This window comes from Strongyloides ratti, assembly GCF_001040885.1.
Source record: "Strongyloides ratti genome assembly S_ratti_ED321, chromosome : X".
Classification (NCBI taxonomy): Eukaryota; Metazoa; Nematoda; class Chromadorea; order Rhabditida; family Strongyloididae; genus Strongyloides; species Strongyloides ratti.
Genome location: NC_037309.1, coordinates 3132644 through 3155424, shown reverse-complemented (window position 1 = coordinate 3155424; position 22781 = coordinate 3132644). Strand labels below are relative to the sequence as shown.

At 18.5% G+C, this 22781-nt stretch overlaps 4 protein-coding genes across 4 annotated transcripts; 1 reads left to right on the top strand and 3 right to left on the bottom strand.

Moving 5' to 3' along the window:
* Positions 1-3275: 3275 nt before the first annotated feature.
* SRAE_X000065300 (Hypothetical protein) lies at positions 3276-3494 on the top strand (the record flags this gene model as incomplete). The annotated part of the gene is made up of 1 exon (XM_024645022.1): positions 3276-3494. The coding sequence occupies one exon, from the start codon at positions 3276-3278 to the stop codon at positions 3492-3494; it is 219 nt and encodes a 72-aa protein (XP_024510522.1).
* An 835-nt stretch (positions 3495-4329) lies between these two features.
* Positions 4330-7486, bottom strand: SRAE_X000065200 (Cupredoxin domain-containing protein; the record flags this gene model as incomplete). The annotated part of the gene is made up of 3 exons (XM_024645021.1): positions 4330-5000; positions 6474-6724; positions 7386-7486. The coding sequence occupies 3 exons, from the start codon at positions 7484-7486 to the stop codon at positions 4330-4332; spliced, it is 1023 nt and encodes a 340-aa protein (XP_024510521.1).
* A 5789-nt stretch (positions 7487-13275) lies between these two features.
* On the bottom strand, positions 13276-15141 carry SRAE_X000065100 (G protein-coupled receptor, rhodopsin-like family and GPCR, rhodopsin-like, 7TM domain-containing protein; the record flags this gene model as incomplete). The annotated part of the gene is made up of 7 exons (XM_024645020.1): positions 13276-13518; positions 13568-13832; positions 13892-14022; positions 14142-14402; positions 14464-14671; positions 14731-14871; positions 14930-15141. The coding sequence occupies 7 exons, from the start codon at positions 15139-15141 to the stop codon at positions 13276-13278; spliced, it is 1461 nt and encodes a 486-aa protein (XP_024510520.1).
* Positions 15142-20844: 5703 nt separating this feature from the next.
* Positions 20845-22353, bottom strand: SRAE_X000065000 (UDP-glucuronosyl/UDP-glucosyltransferase family-containing protein; the record flags this gene model as incomplete). Its single annotated transcript, XM_024645019.1, has 1 exon — positions 20845-22353. One exon carries the CDS (start codon positions 22351-22353, stop codon positions 20845-20847), a length of 1509 nt encoding a protein of 502 aa, XP_024510519.1.
* Positions 22354-22781: the final 428 nt, after the last annotated feature.

Here is a 22781-nt window from a genome sequence, read left to right as displayed (position 1 = left end):
AAAATATAATACATATGATAAATAAGTATTATTCAAAAAAAATGAATTGAAAACTTTGTATTTTTGAATACGTGATGTAGCAAATTGTATAATTATTGTCAAAATATCAATAATACCTTTATAAAAAATAATTGGATAATATTCATTATGTAATAATGATGTTTTTACAAAGTAAATTTTGAATCCAAGACGTATTGTAAAAAGTAAATAAGTTGGAAACAATATAGAAATGTATGCTAATTGGAAATAATCAAGCCAATTTATTACCATAGTAAAAATATTTTTCCGTTATAAAAAAAATTAAAAAATTATCATTAGTCTCTTTTAGTTAATATAGAATATTTTATAAAAAGAATTTATTACTAATCCCATGATAGAGCATCTAATTGTGTATATCTATCCTGAAAAAGTTGTTTAATTATTATATTTTAATTTGAATAAAAATTATTTTAATAAGAATGATGTCAGAAACTTGTTTCTTTAATAAAATAAAAACTTTTTAAAGTTTAAACTTTAATAATTGTTTTAAAATTCATATGCCTTTATGAATGATTTGGTGTTAAACTAATTTTTTTAATTGCAATAAATGAACATTAAAAATAAATTTTATAACCAATTATTGTAAAAAATTCTTTCTTAAAAAAATATTTTTCAATATAAATGACATTTATTTTTTATAAATTATTATATTTTTCCATTTAAATATCTTTTAAAAATAATTATGAAAATTTAAATATAACAAACTTATTTTTAGCAAAAAAAATTATGTATAACATGAATGATTTTTCTTATCATTACTATATTAAATGGAAGTATCAATGTTTAATTTGTTTGATAATCATAGAAATATAAATTTTCAAGTTTGAATAATGTGTAAAAATACATTCATACAAAAAAATGCAATTCTTTTATAATAGAATAATGCTTATTAACAGTCCCCAGAGTGATGGTTATTGAAGCGATTTCGGCCTATTTAGTATAGTGGTTAGTACTCCACGTTGTGGCCGTGGCGACGTAGGTTCGATTCCTGCAATAGGCATCTTTTTTGTCTTCTGGACACTTAAAAATAATAATCTACCAATTTTTTAGATCATATTTTTTATTTATATCATTTTAAAATTAAAAAAACATTATATTATTTAAAAATCTTTTATTAAAGTAATTTTATTTTTACCAAGCTTCTTTCTAAAAGATTTTCATATAACCAAAGTCTAAAGATAACTCCAAAAACCATTAAATTATAAAACTTTTATCAACATCATTAATTTATGTTATGTTATGAAATAATTTTTGCATAAAATTGGAAATCTTTTCTGCTTAAATAATTACCAATTACTTCTTTTTGTTAAAAAAATTATTTAAAAATGTTATATGAAGCTTATTAATTTACATTTCCAAAAATTTTATTTTAATTAATAATGAGAAATATTTTTTATACAATAATTAAAAAATTTGAAAATGTCAAAACTTATATTTTTGCAATGTTTTAAATAATTTGATATCAGGGTAACAATTTAAAATATGGAACATAAAACTGAAAATTATAAAATAAATTATTTTTTTTTATTAATATTATGGTAATAATCATATAGTATTACAAATTTTAAAATCCCATATTGAAATTATTTTTAAAAAATTGTTTGAATGTTTTTAAAAGTATAATCATAATTATTGGAAACTACTGTCTAATCATTGGTATATCAATTATATAATTGATTTTTATTTCTCAAATAAAAAATGTTTTGTAGATTACAGTATCATTATTAAACTTTTCTTTTACCAATCAATTTACTTTACATTAGAAAATGAGTCTGCTAAACTGTCTGTTAAATTATCAACATTTAGAGTGTTTTGTTTGAGTCTTTGTTAGAATCTTGTTTTTACTTAAAATCAGGTTTTTATTGGTTATTTATTATGAAATGAATTTATACATATATGGTTAATTTTTACTTATTAATATAAAAAGTTTTTATATAACTTTTTATTGTTAAATACTTTTTAAATAAGATTATTGAAAATAAATTTAAAAATATCCTAAAACATCCTGTTTTAATATATAAAATAATGATGGTATTTATATTATCAATTATTAGGTTTTATTTTTTCTTTGTATATAATAAAACATACATTAAAATTCTTATTTTTCATTAGCATTTAAACTTTGTTTAAATTAAAATAATGTATTTTTAAAAACATTCATATGTATAATTAAAATAAACTCTTGGAACATCCACATTTACTTTAAATAATATTTAATTAGAACATTATTTTTTAATTTAAAACATATCTTTTATTTTATCTTTTAAAAGCTTAGTAACATATTATTAATAAATATTGATAGTAATTTAGTTTACATAGAATTAAGATATAAACAAAGATAAAGTAATAACTTTGTTTGGTTAACAGATTGATAATCATGAAACAGATTAACAACAATCTTTTAACTACTTTAAAAAGAAATATAAATGATATTACAATCTAATTTAATTTTAAAATAATATTGTAAATAGTATTGAAAATTTTTACTAAAACTCAATAATAAATATATTAATCAGTTTCTTGAACATACTATAATCGAAGAAAATGTTAATAAAAAACAAAGAAATTTTTATCACATAACTATAATAATATAAATAAGCATCATTTATAAATATAGAAATAGTATATTCGGTAAGTTTTGATTTTGTAGAAGAAAATTTTTTATCAGTGTATCAACATTATATTTACAAAAATATTCCATTAGAAAAATTCAATCACCAGATATATTATTAATCTAAAAAATTTTAAAATAAATTTTTATCAAACATATCATACAAGAAACAATTATCTTTTTATTGTATAATATTTTAACGTATGATATTTGTTTGTATAAATAATAAAAACTTATAATAAATAATTTTTAATTATTATAAGTTATTTTATCAAATGTATTTATTATCATGTAATATAAAAAAATAATTTATTGCTCTTTATCTTTGATAAAAAAAAATTTATGTTTATTTAATTAAAAAAAAATGGATATTTATAATATTCATAAAAATAGCTAAAATAATAAATTAAATTTATATAATTTATTACTTTTCTAATGTTTTAAAAAAATAGTTGTATCATACAAAATCTTATATAAATAGCTTGATAAATATTCATTTTTTAGTTACTTTTAAATCTTTTATAAATGAAATATTATCATAATAATTTGATATAACTAAAAATTTTTAATTAATTTTTTTATATATTTAATTAGTTTAATTTTAGAAGTTTCTGAAATTTGAAAAATGAAATTAATTGTTATCTTAGCTTTCTTTTTTTGTATTACCCAAAATATTGTTGGATTAAAACTTTGGAAAGATTGTACTGATGAAGCATGTCTAGATTCTTGTTATCTAGAAGGTTTTTGGGTAGGCCAATGTATAATATATACTTATCCAAATGGAAAAGAAGAAACATTTTGTCATTGCTGGAATGATGAGCCAGTCGACGAAATACCTAAATAATGGTCATATTTTATCTAACAATTTTAAGTAATTTTTATACATTAATTATTAATGATGAAAACTTTTAATTTAATATGTTTAAATTTTATTTTATTAAAATTATAAATATTTTATTCATATAGTACATTAAGCAAGATACAATCTTAAATATATGAGACTTTATAAATAACACATATAAAATCAATTTATAATTATAAAAAGTATTATTTATACAAATTTTGTTTACATCATACTGGTAAATAAATATCTTTCTAAATAAAAATTAATTATTTTGAATTGATTATTAAGCAATTTATATTTTATATAAAAAAATTAAAACTGTTTAATGTTCGTTCTTCTTTTTAAAAGAAAAAAAAAACTATTATTTTTCAATAAACAAATAATTATATAAAAAAAACAAATTAAAATAAAATTATTTATTTGTATAATTTATTTTTACACAATATTAATAATTGGTTAGAAGTATGTATATGTTAATATAAAATTAGAGAAAAAAAAAATAAAAATATTACGACAACCAAAAAGGTAAAAATATACAATTTTCATATCAACTTAGATATTTATGCATTGAATGGTATGGCCCGTTACAAAAAGTTCTTTTTTTTATAAAAGATAAAAAAATATATATATATATGCCATAAATTTCAACCCGTTTTGTTTGGGTTTTTTTTGTATTGCTTTAAAGAATTCAACAAATTATCTCATAGTAATGTTTCATAAAATTATTACAACCCAAAATAATAATTTTACTATAATCATTTTTTTTCTTTACTTGTGAAAGTTTTTAACGACACCGGAAATAAATTTGATTTTGTATCATATACTCTTAAATATCTTATTTCAAGTGTTTTATAATAACAATAATCGTTAGTCCAGTCAAAAACATAAATGCAGCAAGTAATGATACAATTATTATTGTTGTACCACTACCAGAACTATCTCTTGTTAATTCTTCATAACCAATATCATAATCTGAATCTTGATGTAATTCAAAAAGTTCTATCAGATCTCTTATTTCTTTTTCAGTGAATTGTATTAAACCACGGAAATAATTTTCTACTTTACTAAAAGCTACTTTTGTTTTTGATTTTAAATTTGGATTATTATCAATAGCAGCTTTGACATCAAGATAAAGTTTAACTTTATCAACCATATACCTTTCAACTTTTGCTTCTTTGTTTGCATTTGTAAATTTACCATCTTCATTTATTGAAGAATATTTAAAACGATCAGATGGTATTCGTCCAGAAGATTGTCTAGGTACAATAGGATTTCTCTCTTCAGATGGTACATTAATACGTGATCCAGGTAATCTTGTTACTGGATTATTAATAAAGTTTTCTATTTTAGTATTTATATTTTCATCAACATTTATAATATCTTCTTTTGGTACTTCTTCAGTAACAATTGAAAAAGGAATTTTTAAATTAGATTTTAAACAAAGTCCACCATATTGATTCTCATCACTATTAGCTTTTATTTTTTCATCTAATCCTGAATTGACAGCTGAAATAAAGAAGCATATTATTAAAAGTCATATGTAAAAGTATATTATTATTTTAATATTATAGATAATTTAATTAAGATTATACTATGTATAATTTTGTTAACGCTTCAATAAACATTTTTATCAATAAAACAATAGTATGATGTTAATTAATATTATTGTTTTTTTTTATGTGACAATTTCATATCAATTACAATTTACACGCTTCAATAAGATGGCCTAAATGTTTATCGATATAAAACATAAGATAGTAGAGTTACTTATTTTGTCATTTTAAAAATCAATGCCATCTATCAGAAATGTTATTTACACTACACTAATTTCTACTCAATCAAAAATTAAAAGAATTATGTAATAATATTTTTAATTGTAATAAAAATAAAACTTATAACTATAAAGGAACATCTGTTATCAAGGTATCAATAAATTTAAATATTACATAATATTTTATATAATAGGTATTCAAACAATATTAAAGATAAATGACAGATTTGGTTAATCTTTAACAGATGCTATATTTATTATATTTTTATTTTATATAAATTAATGTTTATCTTCAATGTATATATATATATGAAGGAATTAGAAGGGTAATTAAATATCAATTTTATATAAATAATAAGCTTGGATTTTTAATATTGTCAAACCTGTTAGTATTTATAAAGTAATTAACACATAATTATCACATAATAACATTTTGATTAAATTATTTTGACCCTTATGTTATAACAAAATGTTTTATATTTTTATAAATATATATATAAAATAAACAAAAGATTTTGATAAAGTATTTAATATAACCTTTTATTATCTTTTAAAATTATATATCTATAATTATGGATATACATATAAATTATATATATATATTTTTTCATTAATTTCTTTTATTAAAAGAGACAAACGGATGTTGGAATAAATTATCTTATTCAGGTATTTTAATAAAGCTTCCTAATTCCACTTTATTAATATTTGAAGGACACTCTTAACTCAATTAATTCTTATGAAATTATTATAATCTTAAGAATGAATATATTAATATTATTTTTAAAAGTCATATCGGAAGAAGCTAATATAATTGTATATAAAATATGTATTCTATTAATATGATAGATATATACAAGGTCAACATGAAAACACCATAAGATACTTCTTCACTACTGTGTTAATAATATGGTTATAAAGTAAAAATGACAATAGGAAATTTAAATTTACACCTTATATCAAATTGTCTATTATTGAATGATCTTGATTATTTATAATATAATGTCTAAAAGGTAATTGAAGCAATATTATAAAATCTACAAAAGACATTCTTTCTGACAGTCAATTTACAACAAGCAAAACATTGTAAATCATTCAAATTTCTATATAATATTTTTATCATATATTATATATTATATAATAATCGCATATAATCAAAAGACTAACACATATTTTTATAATCTTTTTAATAATTTATCATAACAACTTACATATAATATATCCATCTTCTCCTTCAGTAAATGTTGCCTTCATCATCCTACCAACTGTTGAAGATCTTATAATAATTTTACCAGTAATACCTGGTTTACATATAGCAACAATTTGTGTTGAATGTGCTGGTATAACACATGCTTCACCCATTGAAGAACTAACTTTATATAATGTAAAATGCATTTTTTCTGGACAATGAACTTCTAATTTATCTCCTACTTTCATTACAAGTCTTGAGATATCGGTTAATCTAAAAAAGAATAATTATTATTTATTATTTATTTTATAGGTGTAATTACAAAAAGTATATAATGTTTTTAATCAACTCAATCTTTCATCTTTATTCGGCATAGATATATATGTTAAATATATACTTTTAATTAGTTTTTAACTAATCTTTTTACTAGAAACAAAAACCTAATCAAATAAATCTTGAAAAGCTGTATAAATAATATAGTAATTAGAGAATATATATATGTAATATCAAAACTAAAGGTTAAGTATATCACCAAACAAAAATTAAGAATCTTTTTCTCATGAAGATATAGTGATTCTTTATTTTTATTATTGATATATATAAATTAAATCTTTCATATAGATACATATAATAAGTAAAAGAAGATTCATATTTTTAATTTATGTAATATAAGTATAACATGTGTTTCAAATAAAAATATTAGAAATTCTTTTTCTTTTTTTATTCCATATACTTTTATCTTAATACTTTTATTTTAAGCTTCTATGTATATATATAAACATAACGGAAAATATATACATAAATAATATCAAAGTAATTAAAATATCTAAGAAGATTAATTTGTTTACTTAATAAACCTTTATCATATGCATATATATTTTTTCAATACTTTTTTTTTAATTTATTTTTATATTAAACAAAAAAAAAAACTTACATTCCATCTTTAAATTTTAACGGGAGATTGTGAATTTTGACACTAATTGTTAGTAATGGAAATAAAAAAATGTATGAAAATATTTGATATAAAATTTTCATGTTTGGTTGTTGTTAATATATACTAAAAAAAATAACAATTAATATTGTAATAAGTAAAATAAATAAATATAAATAAAAAAAATGTAATAATATTTTTATTTATTAAAAAATATTATTTAAATGAGTAAAAAAAAAACCACTATTAATATAGAATGATGAAATTAAAAAGGAATGAATTTCTTTATATTAAAAATAAGACTTAATAAGCGGTATTATAAAAAAGATATGAGTTATAGTGAAACCACTTGAAAAATAAAAGACTCCGCTACTTGTGAAATAAAAGAGAAGACTTCACATTTCATGTGTAGATAGGATAAATGAGAAGATGAACAATTAGGAAAAGATTTAACAGATGTTTCTCGACATCGTTGGCATTTAAGGGATAAGTTAGTGTAAAAAGATACTATTACCATTGGGTAATTTTAATTTACTATTAAATTATAGTTTTTCAAAGTTATAATGAAAGATTAGTAATTTAGAGAATAAAATCATTTTAATTATTATATATCATCTTTTTTTTAATAAAATAATAAATAAAATAATATTAAAAAAAATATATAAATTTAATTTTTATCAATTATAATAGATTGATCAAACTGTATAAGTATTACCTTTTATATTATAATATATAAATATATATTGGTCAAAAGTGCCGAGTAACAGTGTTTCTCTAACATAACTAGAATGTCCTTTTTACCCTAAGATTCATTTAATTTATGGTATATCATATGTTTGTGACGCCTAATGATATACAATATAACCCGCCTTCTCATATATATATATATATGTATACATTTATACTTTTTCATCTTCAATTGTAACGATAAAAAGAAAAATAAAAATATAAGGAGTGTTTTTGTATATATATATATAAAGAAGATAAAATATATAGGATAATAAATTTTCTAAATCAGATTCTATATATTTTGAGGTTTATAATATTACATGTTTAGAAAATGTACTATAAATTAACCTACTGCCAACAGATGGGATAATTGTAAAAAGTTACTTAACTATATGTTATTGTTAAAAAGTAATCTTAAATATAAAATGATATTCATATCATAAAAATATTCTTATAATACATTACTATGTTATGTCTACAAATTTTTAAAAATTAAAAAAAAATATATATGTATATATTAAATATAAATAAAATTATTGTTTAACTAAAAATATTAAAAATATTCATATTTTAAGATGAAAATAAATTATTATAATAAATTAAATATATAAATATAATGAAATAATAATTTTTATATATTTGATAAATGATGACAAAAGAATAGACAAAAAAAAAAATAGTTTAAAACAAAGTAATGATATTATATATATATTTATATATAAATTTTAGATCATGATTTATAAAGGTGGAGTTAAACAAGCTAACAACATGAAATGACATCTTCCTTTTTCTTACAGTTATAAAGTAATATACTACCTAGCATAATGTGTGAAATATTAAGAAGCTTCAAGGGATGTGTTAATAGTTTCACAGCATGTCTATAACAGTTAAATCAACAGGTAAATACTCCTTCATGATTTAAATAAAAATTTTTCTAAAGCTGCCAGGAATAAGTGTTAGGAGAGTGAAATCTTGAGAATGTTATTATTATTTTTTTGAAATTTGTAATAGAAAAGTTTTATTATTAAAACTTAAAGGTACAATTATAAAACAATCATCTCATGTGATATTATTATTATTTTTTTTATATTAAAATATAAAGTAAAAATATTTTATTATTAAAAGTTATATATATATTATATTAAAAAGAATCCTTAGATGTTTGTAAAAATTTTAATAAAATGATATTTTAACTTTTTGATGATATAAATATTATTGAAAGATGAAAAATGATATTTTATGTTTTTGTAAGATGAATAAGTGAATATAATTATAATAAAATACATATATTTTCGTTAATTTAAGAAGCTATTAAGTTGTTAACAGATGATCTTCTCATATTTCTTTTTAAATATAACTATTATTACTATATAATTTTTATGTAATGGAATATATATATATATATCTGGTTAAAGTTTTACGTAATCCAAAAAAATTAAAAAAGTTGTTATAAAAGGTTAAAAAGTAAATGAGTGGTTATCAAAGAGAAAATATCTTGACAAGTTGATCTTTTTATAAGGTGAAAATATGAATAAAAATTAGAAAATATAAAAGATACCGATATTGTAAGAATTTATGAGTTGTAGTTCAAAGTTTAATAAAAAGAAAAGAAGATTAAATGACGGCTTCATAAACATATATTCATATAATTGATGAATTAAGGATTATGATCTTTTTGATTAAAATCATATACTACACTATTTAGTGGTAAAGAATAAATTTATAGTATTTTATATTAATTATATTACGAGAACGGCATTTATCTCAATTATAACAGGTAAAAAGAACTAAAAAGGAATAAAACTGACTAAGTAGTAAAGTAGATGTGTTAATGACAAGATGTAAATTGCATGTTATTAATATATATATATATATATATATATATATAAAGATACTATTTTTATCGCGGCTACCTTCAAAGTATGTGTTATCATATTAAGCTAGGATAATATAGTATATCGGTAATAGAAAAATCATTAAAACACTTTATAAAGTAATATATATCTTTATCCATCTTATATTTTATAAATATCCCATTGTTTATGGTTTAATGATTTTACAAAAATGTAATATGAGCGGTTTTAATATAAGGATATAGAGATTTAGAAGTTCATTAATTATGGATCTTCATGACAGTTATCCAAAGATAGAGGAAAGTATAATAATGATTAATGTAAAGTAAAATCCTAATTATGTTAATTATTTATAACTTCAATGAAAGATATTTGTCCTTTTAAATTATCTTCACAAATAATACAATAATTTTTGAAGTTATAAATGTTAGTATTTAAAAAGAAAAATATTGCCTACTTAAACTATCTTTTAATAAATAAGTATTTTACAAAAAAAAAAAAGACAAAAATGAGGAAAACTATGTTTTGGTTATGATGCGCGAAGGACATGGCAAAAAAGAATAATGTTTGAATGTTATTAGGAAAATAATGTTGCGTTACGAAGTTAAATGAAAGGAAATAGAAGTCATAAAAATAGTTGAATATTGCATGCTTCAATAAAAATTTTAAATGGGAATCATTATTTTTTGTAAATAAGTAAAATGTATATAATATCCATAAGAAAATATGCTTACTGATTAATGCTTTTATCAATAAATAAAAGAATATATCTTTATAAATATAATGATATTCTATATATATAAATAAATATAAAAAAAAATATAGTAAAACTTTTTATAATGTTAATAAAAATGTTTGTGGTTAACATTTTTCACATTATAATTTAGTAATAATAAATTAATCAAAAGTTTTAATAACAAGAATAAACATTGATACAAGTAATTTACCTGGTTTTATATATGTTAATTTAAACAGTAGTTTATTATTATTATTATAGAAAATATATTACTAAAAGTTATGATAATAAATATATATTAGACGGAAATAAAATATCTGCTTTGATAAACAGATAAATCTTATTCATCTTCTACGAGAATATGTAACTATTGATATAAAACACTTGTTTTACAACACCAATTTGTGTAAAGTAGGTACTTTACTTAAAAATAATTTACTATAATTTTATTCACCTCTTATTTTCCCCATAATAAAAGGAATAAAAAAGATAATATGAGGTAAAATTATTTCTTATTAACAATATTATATACATAATTTGTAATAAGTAATGTTTAATAATAAATTTATAATATTATATATATTACAACTTATTAGATTGATAACAAACAATTAACTATCATTAATCTTATTTTATTAATCATTTATTGAGGTAGGGCAGTTCAAAAATAATTAATATGAAATAATTATAACAATTTACACTAAACATTTATAATATATTTTAATTTTTTTTAAACATAAAAAAAATATTGTGATGTACCAATAAATAATATTATAACAATTTATTTATAATATTATTTATTTAAGTATTGTGTAAATGGACGGCCTTGTATTATGATAAACTTCTTTAGGAGGTAAAAAAAAAGAAGGTAAAAAAGGCTTCACCTGAATCATAATGAGAGATGAATGAATAATAGGATAATATTATACCAGATGATATTTATTACTCTACCAATGACCTAATGGTTAAAAAGGTAGCTTCTATTGTGTAAAAAAAATAATGAATTTTTTTGAATTTTCTCAATAAATCATCATTATATTGTCCATCAAAGTATCATATTTATCATTTCTATTATTTAATATTTCTAACCCGCTTTTTTAATAATACATTATATAATAAAAAGAAGATGATGGTATTGAGGCACAGCATGAATCTATTTATATAAATATTGTAAATTAAATATATTATGTAAAAATATAAAAGATAATAAAAAAAAAAGTGTTGTAACATTTATGCCGGTATTAGATATGTTTAAGGTAATAGCTTTTTATGATTCAATTACATGATTGGACTTTGTAAAATAGTAATTAAACTTGTAAACTAAATTTGTACTAATCAAAGTAAAAATACCGACATATACCTTTTACATTATAATAAAATAAATTTTTTTACCCTTAAACATTTTAAATATAAATTATAATGGCATGGTCTGTTAATTATAAAACTAATTATACTTTATCTTTTTTTTTTATTTTATTTTTCCTTCATCTATTTTTAAAGATACATTTTCTTTTTTATCTCCAGATTTTGGATCATTAATAGTTAAAAGATTTACAATAGAAATGATTAATGGTAAACAAATAATAAATACAAATGTTACTGTCATATGTTTAAATGTAATAAATTAAAAATAATTTTACTAAAAGTAGTAGTTGATCTTCAAAAAGTAAAATAAAGAATAATTCAAAATGATACTTCAAATATATATATATAATTCTTTACCTATCTTAAATGAGCCAATCCTATAATAAGAAGAAGTAAAGGATATATATTTTATTTGTGTAAAGAATAAGTTGTAAATAAGTTATTAAATTGATGAAGGTCAATCTTGTAATAGACACATGTCAATTTACTCATAAAATTGTTAAGGACCGTTTTAAAAAAATAAATTTACTAGATATATAAGAAAACAATTTATGTATATATAGGCAACAATAACAATATATACTTTTATATTATCCTCTCATCAATTAACTATAAGTGTTATCATCTGTGAATACAAGATAATAGGTTATAAAATATCATTAAATTAATAAAAAAAGGAATAAATAACTAAAAAAAAAACTTTTAAATGTTTATAAAAGTAGTTTTAAGATAAGCTTTATTATCAAGTAATATTATATTTATAAATATATTTATAAAAATAAATGCCTTAGACACGTAGTTAAAATATGTTTGTTTTGAAGCAATAAACACAATTAATTGTTAATATTATAAAGCAATAATAAAAATGTACGATTTAAGAGTAAAAATAATGAAGAAAAAAAAAAACGATTACAATGGTTAATGAAGAAAAGTTAAAAAGCTAGTTTTACTTCACATATTTTTAAATATAATCTTTTATAAAGTTTATCAATTAAAATGTAATTATGAAAAAAAGAAAGTTGAATGGTAGGTAAATGTAATTTGTTGTTCAATAAAAAGACTGGAAAAGTATGTTCAAAAAATTGCGCGTTCCCATTAGCAATGTTAATATAATATATATTTAAAATATACAAAAATTTTTTTTAATGGTCAAAAAATAACAAAAAGTTTACAAATTATAATTTCAACATATTTATTTTTTTTTAAATAATTACAATAAACTTTCTTTTTGACATTCACCAAAAATTATATTTTGAAGAAAGTCATTTCCTTCAGATAATTTTAAACGTTGACATATTATAGAATCATTTGCATTCCATAATAATTTTTTATCATCTTTAATAATATTTTTATCAACAACATTTATTTTGGTTACTTTTCTATTAACAATTTTCTCATCATTGTTATCTTCCTCAGTTGATGGGTATTTGACTAACAAATCTTTTTTAAAATCCTAAAATGTTAAACCTGATTTTTGAATTATTATAATAGTATTAACATACCATGGTTGATTTAACATTATCGTCCATTCTAACACTAATGGTTAGATCATCATTTTTATATGTTAATAATTGAACATTTCCATTATTATTGCTATTAGTACTATTATTGCTTTCATCTATCAAGTTATCTTTTCTTAATTTATGCTTCAAAAGATTGAAAACTTCTTCTCTCAATTGTGATTGACAAGTCATATAAATAGGAAAACGTAGAGCAGAAGCTAAAACACATAACAAGGAGGAGGCATCCAATAAAATAAAATATGCACTTAAGAAAGAGTGTTAACAAAAATGATTAATTATTTTTTTTTTATTTAATAGACTTACTCTGTATAATATGTCTGTAACTGTAATTTGTTGACATACTCACCAACAGTTAAAATAACATTTACGACATTTGATATTAAATAAGTAATTACGACTAATACTAATGTTCTTGTAGCACTTCTTGTTAAAATCTAGAATAATTATACATATATATATATATTAAATTTAAAAAAAAAAAACTTTTTTTTTAGTATCAACAAAAATGAAAAAAAATATTTTTTTGATAATTTTTTTTTAGAAATAAACATACTTTACGACGACTTTTTTCCTTATCCGGATGATTCTTTGAATTAGCCAAAATCAAGTCTGCACAATAATCAAGTCTTTGTTGCTTAGCTAATGCTCTAACAATTCTAGCATTAAGGTATGCTAATGCAAAAAATGGTAGAAAAACAGTAGCAATATTTCTACACCATACTCTAAAAATAACATAAAGAGGAGCATCAATTAAGCTAGTTGGAATGATTGCATATTCATTCATTGTCCCAGAACAAGTTTCATTTGTTATTATCTAGAAAAAAAAATAAAAATAATAAATGTCATTTGAATGTTTTAAAGTACAAAATACTTACATCAAATTCAAAATACATACTTCCTTTATTAAAAATAGCAATAACAAGACTCCCTAAAGCAATAAAAACGCGATTTTTTTTGACAAATTCTGTTTGTTTAGCATTAACCGTAATGCAGTATCTTTCAAATGTTGCTGCTAAAATACACATTGCTGAAGATGTCATAGCTACGTGTGAAACTGTAATCATTGGAATAACATAAAAATACCTAAAAAAAAGAAAGTTTTTTTTATATATTAATTGTATGTTTGATAAGATATATATTACCATAATCGTAGAAGTGTAAGAGATTGGAAATAATCTGCAGAAACATTTACCACCATAAGTAAAATATATGAGATTCCCATAAAAACATCAATAATGGCAATTAACATGAGATATAAATTATAATGATTACGATTACTTTTTCTAAAAAGAAATATAAGAAAAAAAATATAGATTATTTTTTTTCAAAATAAAAACTTACTTTTTAGCAAAAAGAAAGAATAAAAAAGAATTTTCAATAATACTAATAATAGATGTAATAAATCCGGCAACACAAACAAGGTAGAATCGTGGAATAATTATTGGATGGTAAGCATCAAAACAACCTTCAGGTGGAAATGATTCTTTTTGTAATATATTATTTGTTTTAGTTATATTATTTAAATCATATAGATCAATGGAAGAATTTTCCATGATTTCTAAAATAAATTTAAAAAAAATATTATTATTAAAATATTATAATAATTAAATAATAAAACAATAAAGATAAAAGTGGCATTAAATGTTATAGTATTGAAACTATGTTTTTATTTTTAATTATTTTAAAATAAAAAGGTGATTATCTATGTATAAAAGATTAGTTTGCCATTTTATAGCAAAATACTTTTTTTAAAAAAATTATATATATATATATATATAAATGAAATGACGAAATTGATAATAAAAAAAATTAAAAAACTTTTTTAACATGTCTTCATTTGTATTATTTTATTAAAATAATAAAACTTAAAAACCATATAACATAAATATTTTTATTATATATTTTAATAAGCGATTAAAAAAAAAGTAAATAGAAACTAAAAGTATATAATATTATTTCTTTAAAATCATTTCTTTGAAAATAAATTTTTTACTATTCTTTCATGTCCAAACTGTTTTTAAATTTTTTTTTAAATTAAAAGAAACATAAAGTTCATTGAGTCAAAGATTGTCATTTATAAGTTTTTGAATAATTTATTTTATGGTAAATAAAAATTTACTATGCTTCAAATAAAAGGAAAACAAAAATGATATAACAAGGGTAATTTTTATTTAATGTATTAGTTATTTTTTAAAAACACCTATTATAAACAAGATAAAAATATTCATTTTTTTTTTCTCAAAAAAAAAAATCAGTTGTGTATTAAAATATAGCGATTTAGGTTTTTTTTTTTTAAACTTTAAAGTTATCCTATAAAAAATTAAATAACATTAAGTAGTAATAATTGAATCAAATTTTATACTTTTAAAAAAAATGCAAAAAAGATTATATTTTTAGCTTAGAAAAAATATAATATTAATTTAATCTTTTAAAGTATCTCAAAAATTTGATACTTACAAAGATTCTAGTGATACTAATTTGTTTTTTAACTCTTCTCGAAAAGAAAATTAATTTAATAAAAATATTTTTTTTTTTTATTTGAAAAAAAAAAAAATTGTAAAAGTATTGTAGTAAAGATATTGACAAAAAAATGAATTTTTTTTTTTTTAGAAAAAAAAACTTAACTTTTATTTTAAAATTAATATATTTTAACAATAGAAAAAACTAACAGAAAGAATATATATATATTTTTTTTTGTTGAAAAGCATATAGATATTCATTAAAAAATTGAAACAATAAAATGTGGAAGACGTTCTTTCTTCTATATATAGCTATTCACTATAAACATTACTAATAAAATAGTCGTTAATGAAAAAATTAAATGAATTCTTATAATATATATAAATATTTTTGTAAATATTATATAACAAAATAAATTATTTATATGTAAAAATGATGTCAATAAAAAATTATAGTATCATATAAAGTACATATAAAACATTTTTTTTAAAGTAATTAATCTCTTATTTTACCATAATATATGTTTCTGGATTTTTTTTATAATGATAGCATCTTATATTTCTTTTTTGATTTAAATTTTTTCAAGGAAGGATATTATAATCTCTCTGAATACCCTTATATTTAAAACTATCCCTCTTTCTTATTTTGTTTTCATATAAATTGATGTTTAAGTAAAAAGATAAAATATTTAAATTAAGTGATTAAAATGAATGTTTCATTCAATTACAATTACCCCTTATCATTTAAATAAAATAGTAATTGATAGTCAAAAAAAAAATATATATATACAAAAATAAATAACATGAAAAAAAATTGATAAAACTTTTATAATTTATATAAATTGAAACATAAAATTGTTTCTTTTTAAGTTTTATAATATTGTTATATACAAAATAGAACAATCTTCAGGCATATGAAGAACGGTAATTATTTTGGAGAAAAAGTAAAAATAAATAAGAAATGAATCTAAAAATATAAATCTAAATTTAAATCTATATATTTATAGATAGATGAGACTATTAAAAGGGATAATTTATCAAATAAATATAAAAAGTACGTTCACTAAAATTAAAGAAATAATTCAATCTCCCAAAGGGCTTTTCTTAAAAATTTTTCTACTTTTTCTTTTTTTAAACATATTTAGAAAAATATGATAAGAAGTTAAATTTTTACTTAATTTATTTAGATATAGTAAATATAAATTTATTTTTAAACAACTATTTAAGTATGGTATATTTATATATATATAGATATAGATATAATTTATTGAAACTATTATATATAAATTATTTAAAATAATTATTTCACTAAATCTTTTTAAGTTAGAATATAAGAGTAATTAAAATATGTTTATGATATCGGAATGATAAAAGAAAAATCAGGTGTAATTTATGTATGTATAATTCAGAAATATTATTAAAAAGATTTTTGATTGTGGCTAATATAAATATATAAATCACTTTTATTTAATACGCCGTTACAATTATTCTCAAAGTTTCATCACATTTTATTCTTTTCTATTTCAAAAAAAAAATAATCATTTTAAAACTTTTTACAAATAGAAATAAATTTAAATGTTAAATAATAAATTAAGACAATTGCATATGATATGTATGAAAAATGAGAAAATTTTTACATATAATAATCAACTTTGTAGGAATTATTTTTTTAACAATTTTTAATAGTATAAAGTCACTTTAATAAAAATTTTATCATCTTAACAAATCTTATTTTACTTTACAACATTAAATAATATATAACATATAATAATATTATAATTTGTTATTTAAAAATAATAATTTATTAACCATAAAAAAGTAATGTAAAGATTGAATGAAAGAAAAAAACAAAAGAATATATAAAAAAATAAATTTGACCTTTATTTTAAAAAAAAAAATAGTCGTTATTTCATTAATAACAAAAGACACATATGAAAACAAATATTGTCTTTTTATTTTTAACAATAATTTAAATAATGTAACATTAATTTATCAATAGATAAGTTATAACTATGAAAAATATTGTAAAAAGAGACGAAACATATTTTATCATGTGAACTATAAGTTGAATTAACTCATTCATCTAATTGAAGAATAACATAGTATTTTTTATAATCATTTTGAATAGATTTAAATGATAATTCAATCAGCAAAGATATATATGTCTATGTATCCATTTTAAAATTATAACTAAAAAGACTCTTTATATAATACTTTTAGAAAATAATTCAATGGATATGTATATGTATATTAAATATATATTAGCATGAATTAAAAATTTTTTTTCTAAAAATTTCTATAAATTTTAATATTAATTCTTTATAATATTTTATATGTTCTCAAATAATTAATATAAATCATTATATTACAATATAATAAGTCTATCTTTTCAATGAAATGATATATATATATATACATAACAATAAGTTTTCAATAACTTTTTTTTTTAATATAAAACATATAAATCATAAATATAAACTATTTTTTTTATAATAATTTTAGTAAATAAAAATTTGGATGCTTTATACTAGAGAACAATAAGAAAAGATAATCTTTAACCAAAGAATGAATGTAATTTTGATTCATTTATAGACTGTTTTAATATAAAAATATATATATATATATAAATATATATCTATATTTTAAAGAAGACTTAAAATAAAAATTAAAAGAAAGTTTGTATGATTAATTATCTTATTACTTCTATTTTTATATATTTTTTTTTAAAATTTTAATCAACATCTAAGGATGTTCATGATATAAAAATAGTTTTAAAAGTTTTTTAAAACCTTCCTGCAAAATTCTTTAAAAATAAAAGAATATTTGCTTATATTTATTTGATTGAAATTAGACTTTAAAATTGATAGAGTTGAAATAATGTAAATATATATCTGAAAGCATCTTCCATATATAAAGCAATATTGTTTTTTTCAAATAAATATTATATATATTAAGAAAAAAAAATTTTTTTTTTATAAAACTTTTTTTGATTAATCAAAATATCATTAAATTTGCATAAAATAATAATAATAAAAAGACATTTAACAAATTATTACTTATGTATTTTTTTAATAATAAAAAATGATTTATTTGAAAAAATTATTATATAAAAAGTAAATATATAAATAAACTAAGTGAAAAGCTTTATTAATAAAAGTACTCAAATACTAATCATCCAACAATAAATTGAAAACATAAAGCCTAAACATTAAAACATTAATATTTTAAAGTAAAAGAAATACCTTTATATATTTATTATCATTAAAATTTTTTGATATAAAACGCTACTAATATTTTGGCATTTAATTTTCGTTTATAACTTCACACCTAATTACTAAATCATATGAATAAAAGAAAAAAAGTGCCAGAATAATTGATGGATGATTTATTTTTATAAAAATGTTATATAAAATCTTTTAATGAAGCTCATTATCATAATATTAAACATAATTTTATGTAAATTATATAATAATATTTAACAAAAAAAAATAATAAAACATTTAAATTTTTTTAAATAAGTTAAACATTATTTTTCTCGTTACAGTTAATTAATCTTAAATTTATAACTTTTATATCACTTATAAAAATATTAATAAAATGTGATACAATTTTAATAAAAAAAAAAAGCAAAAATAGTAGAAAAATAATTTTTTTTCTTTTTAAAATTGTTAAGAAAAGCATAACAATTATAAAAGTACATTTTTTAAGACATAAAATAAAATTTAATTTTAAAAATTATTTATAATATGTATGAAAAATATTAAAATGATGTTCTTAACTTTTATATTTGTATATATATGTTTGGAATTGGCATTATAATCAACCTCATTGTTAAATTTAGGGAAAATATATTTATATTTATGGTATGTATTTTAAAATTTACAATATACATATTAATTTGTTTTAGATATTATGTAGAATGTAAGTTAATGCTTTTTTATATCTTATCTTTTAACAAATTAAGAATATCTATGTTACTATTTTTAGAATAATAAGATTTTCTTATACTTTATAAAATATTATAAATTAAACGGGTTCAAAGTTTATGAATTTTATTAGTAAGAAAACAAAATTTAATTTTCAAAATATTATGATTTTAATATTTTTACCATTCTCTTATTAAATAGTAAATAGAAATATGTAAATTTTAAGTTTAATAAAATTTAACAAAAGAAAAAAATTTATTTTTATTCTATAGATAATAAAGTTTCAAATTTAAATAACATAAATCAAATAGTGGTCGAGCTATTATAAGCTTTTATAACAATATATCATATTATGTTGGCTCTACTATTGTCTTAAAACTATTAATATTTTATCATTATAAAATAATTTTTTAAAAATAATAAGAAAAATTACAAACAACAAAGTTATATAAATCATTTTTTATTTCAATAATGATATTCATATTTCTTGTTTAATAGAATCTTTTTTATCTCAAAATATATAACCTCCTTTTTAATAAAATATAGATTAAAGTAAATTATCATTTTTTTGCAAAAAAAAAGAAAAGATCATATTTATTTAATCTTTTAAAAGAAAAAAAATGATATAACAAGTAAATTTATAAAAAAAAACAATCTTAAAATTAAAAAATGATGTTAAGAAAAAATATTATTTATCTTTAAATAAAAAAATAAAAAAAAAAACGGATTTAAAATATGGAAAAAAGTTTTCTAAATTATCTTTTTTTCCATTTAAAAAAATTAAATTTTTTTTATATTATATCATTTCATTAATAAAAATAACTTTAAGTTAGTTTTATTAAATATATCTATAATATTGGCAAAATGAAAGTTAAAGGAAATAAATTATAAATACAAAAATAAATAGATAAACTATATTGTCCATGAAATAATACTGATAAAAAGATTTTTTTCTACTTTGTAAATTTAATATATTTACTTTTCCCCAACGCACAGCTTTTTCGGTATGACGAATAATTGTATCTGTCTGATTGACTGGATAATTTTTTAACATTTGTGACAATTTTTTTCCATTCTTTAAATAATTTCCATTTTCTAAAACTTCTTTAAATGATTCTTTAAATTTTTCTGAATCATAAAGTAATTCTTTTGTTACAGCTACACCAACACCATGTCTTGATATCATTTTTGAATTTCTCATTTGATCACCAAATAATGGTACTAAAAGTGATGGAACACCAAAATAAGTTAATTCAAGAACAGAATTTAATCCTGCATGTGTAATAAAAAGTGATATTCTACCATCACTTAACAAATCAATTTGTGGAATCCATTTAAATAGATAAACATTTTTTAAACCATCTAAAAAATCTGTTTCATTTGTTTCATATTTCCAAATAAATGTTATATTAGGATAATCTTTTATTAGATTTACTATCGTTTTTTTCATTTTTAAAGGCATTTTTGAACTTTGAGCATGTGATCCAAATGAAATAAGAACATTTTTTTTTCTTATATTAAGTATTTTATTAAATTCATCATTTAATTTATTTATATTAAATTCTTTCATTCCCCCAATTTGAAGAATTTTATTTGTTTGTGGAAAATTAAATTCTAATAATGGATGTGTATTAATTAATGCATATGAATCAAGTGTTATATCATTCATTATATCTAAATAACCTGGACCAAATTTAACATCATAAACATCTTGAACATAATTGACAAGAGCATATTTCATAAAAAATTTTGAAAATAAAAATGAAAATAAGTTTAACATTCTTCTAAAATATGTCATTTTGTCAGTATTAGCAATCATCATTGCTGGAACATAACTTGAAGGAAATTCTAAACCATAAAAATCATATGCTGAATCTGGAAGTACTGTTGCTGCAGCATTCATAAAAATTGGTATATTATACATTTTAAATAAGCCTATTCCACATGAATAGAAATATTCTGTTATACCAATATCAAATTTTTGATTTTTCATATATTCTGTTAATGTTAAATTATTTGTTAAATGTGAACATTGATCTTTTATTAAAGTCATTCTTTTTTGTGCCAATTTCATATGAGATGTTGGATGTTTTGAAGTTAACCAAACATCAGTAAAACTGGACATATTTAAATATTTTTCAGCTATTTCTTTAGTATTTGGTACAATATGTAATTTAGCTAATTTACTACCATTTGTAGTAACTTGAGGATTAGCTTCAGCTAATAAATATGTTACATCATGTCCACCTTTCACTAATATATCAGCAATTGATCCCAAAAAATTAACATGACTATGGCTACTTCTAGGACAAAACACTAATATTTTGTAAGAATAGGATAAACAAAAAATATTAAAAAATATAATAGAATATAAAATCATGTTAAAAAATAAAAATAGATATTATAAGAAAGTATCTTCATTTAAATAAAAATTTTATCAAAATTTTAATAAATTAAAGAATTACTAAATTTTTTTTATACTGTTTAAAGATAACAATAAAAATTATTAATTGATAAAAAAAACTTTTAAATAAACTTTTAAATCAATTAACATTAAATTTACTGGAAAAATCATAATTTATCATAAGATACACAAACATTTTTCAATGATTATCATAAAAATTATAAATCACAAAAATTCTTATCATTAATATTAAAAATTACAAGTAAACATTAAGATGAAAAAAAAAATTAGAGTACAATATACTTTTTATCAGAAATTCTTTTTTTATAAAGTTTATCAATCGAATAAAACTTACATATTCTTTTAAATTTGTTATTAAGTTGTAAATTTAATAAAATAGTACT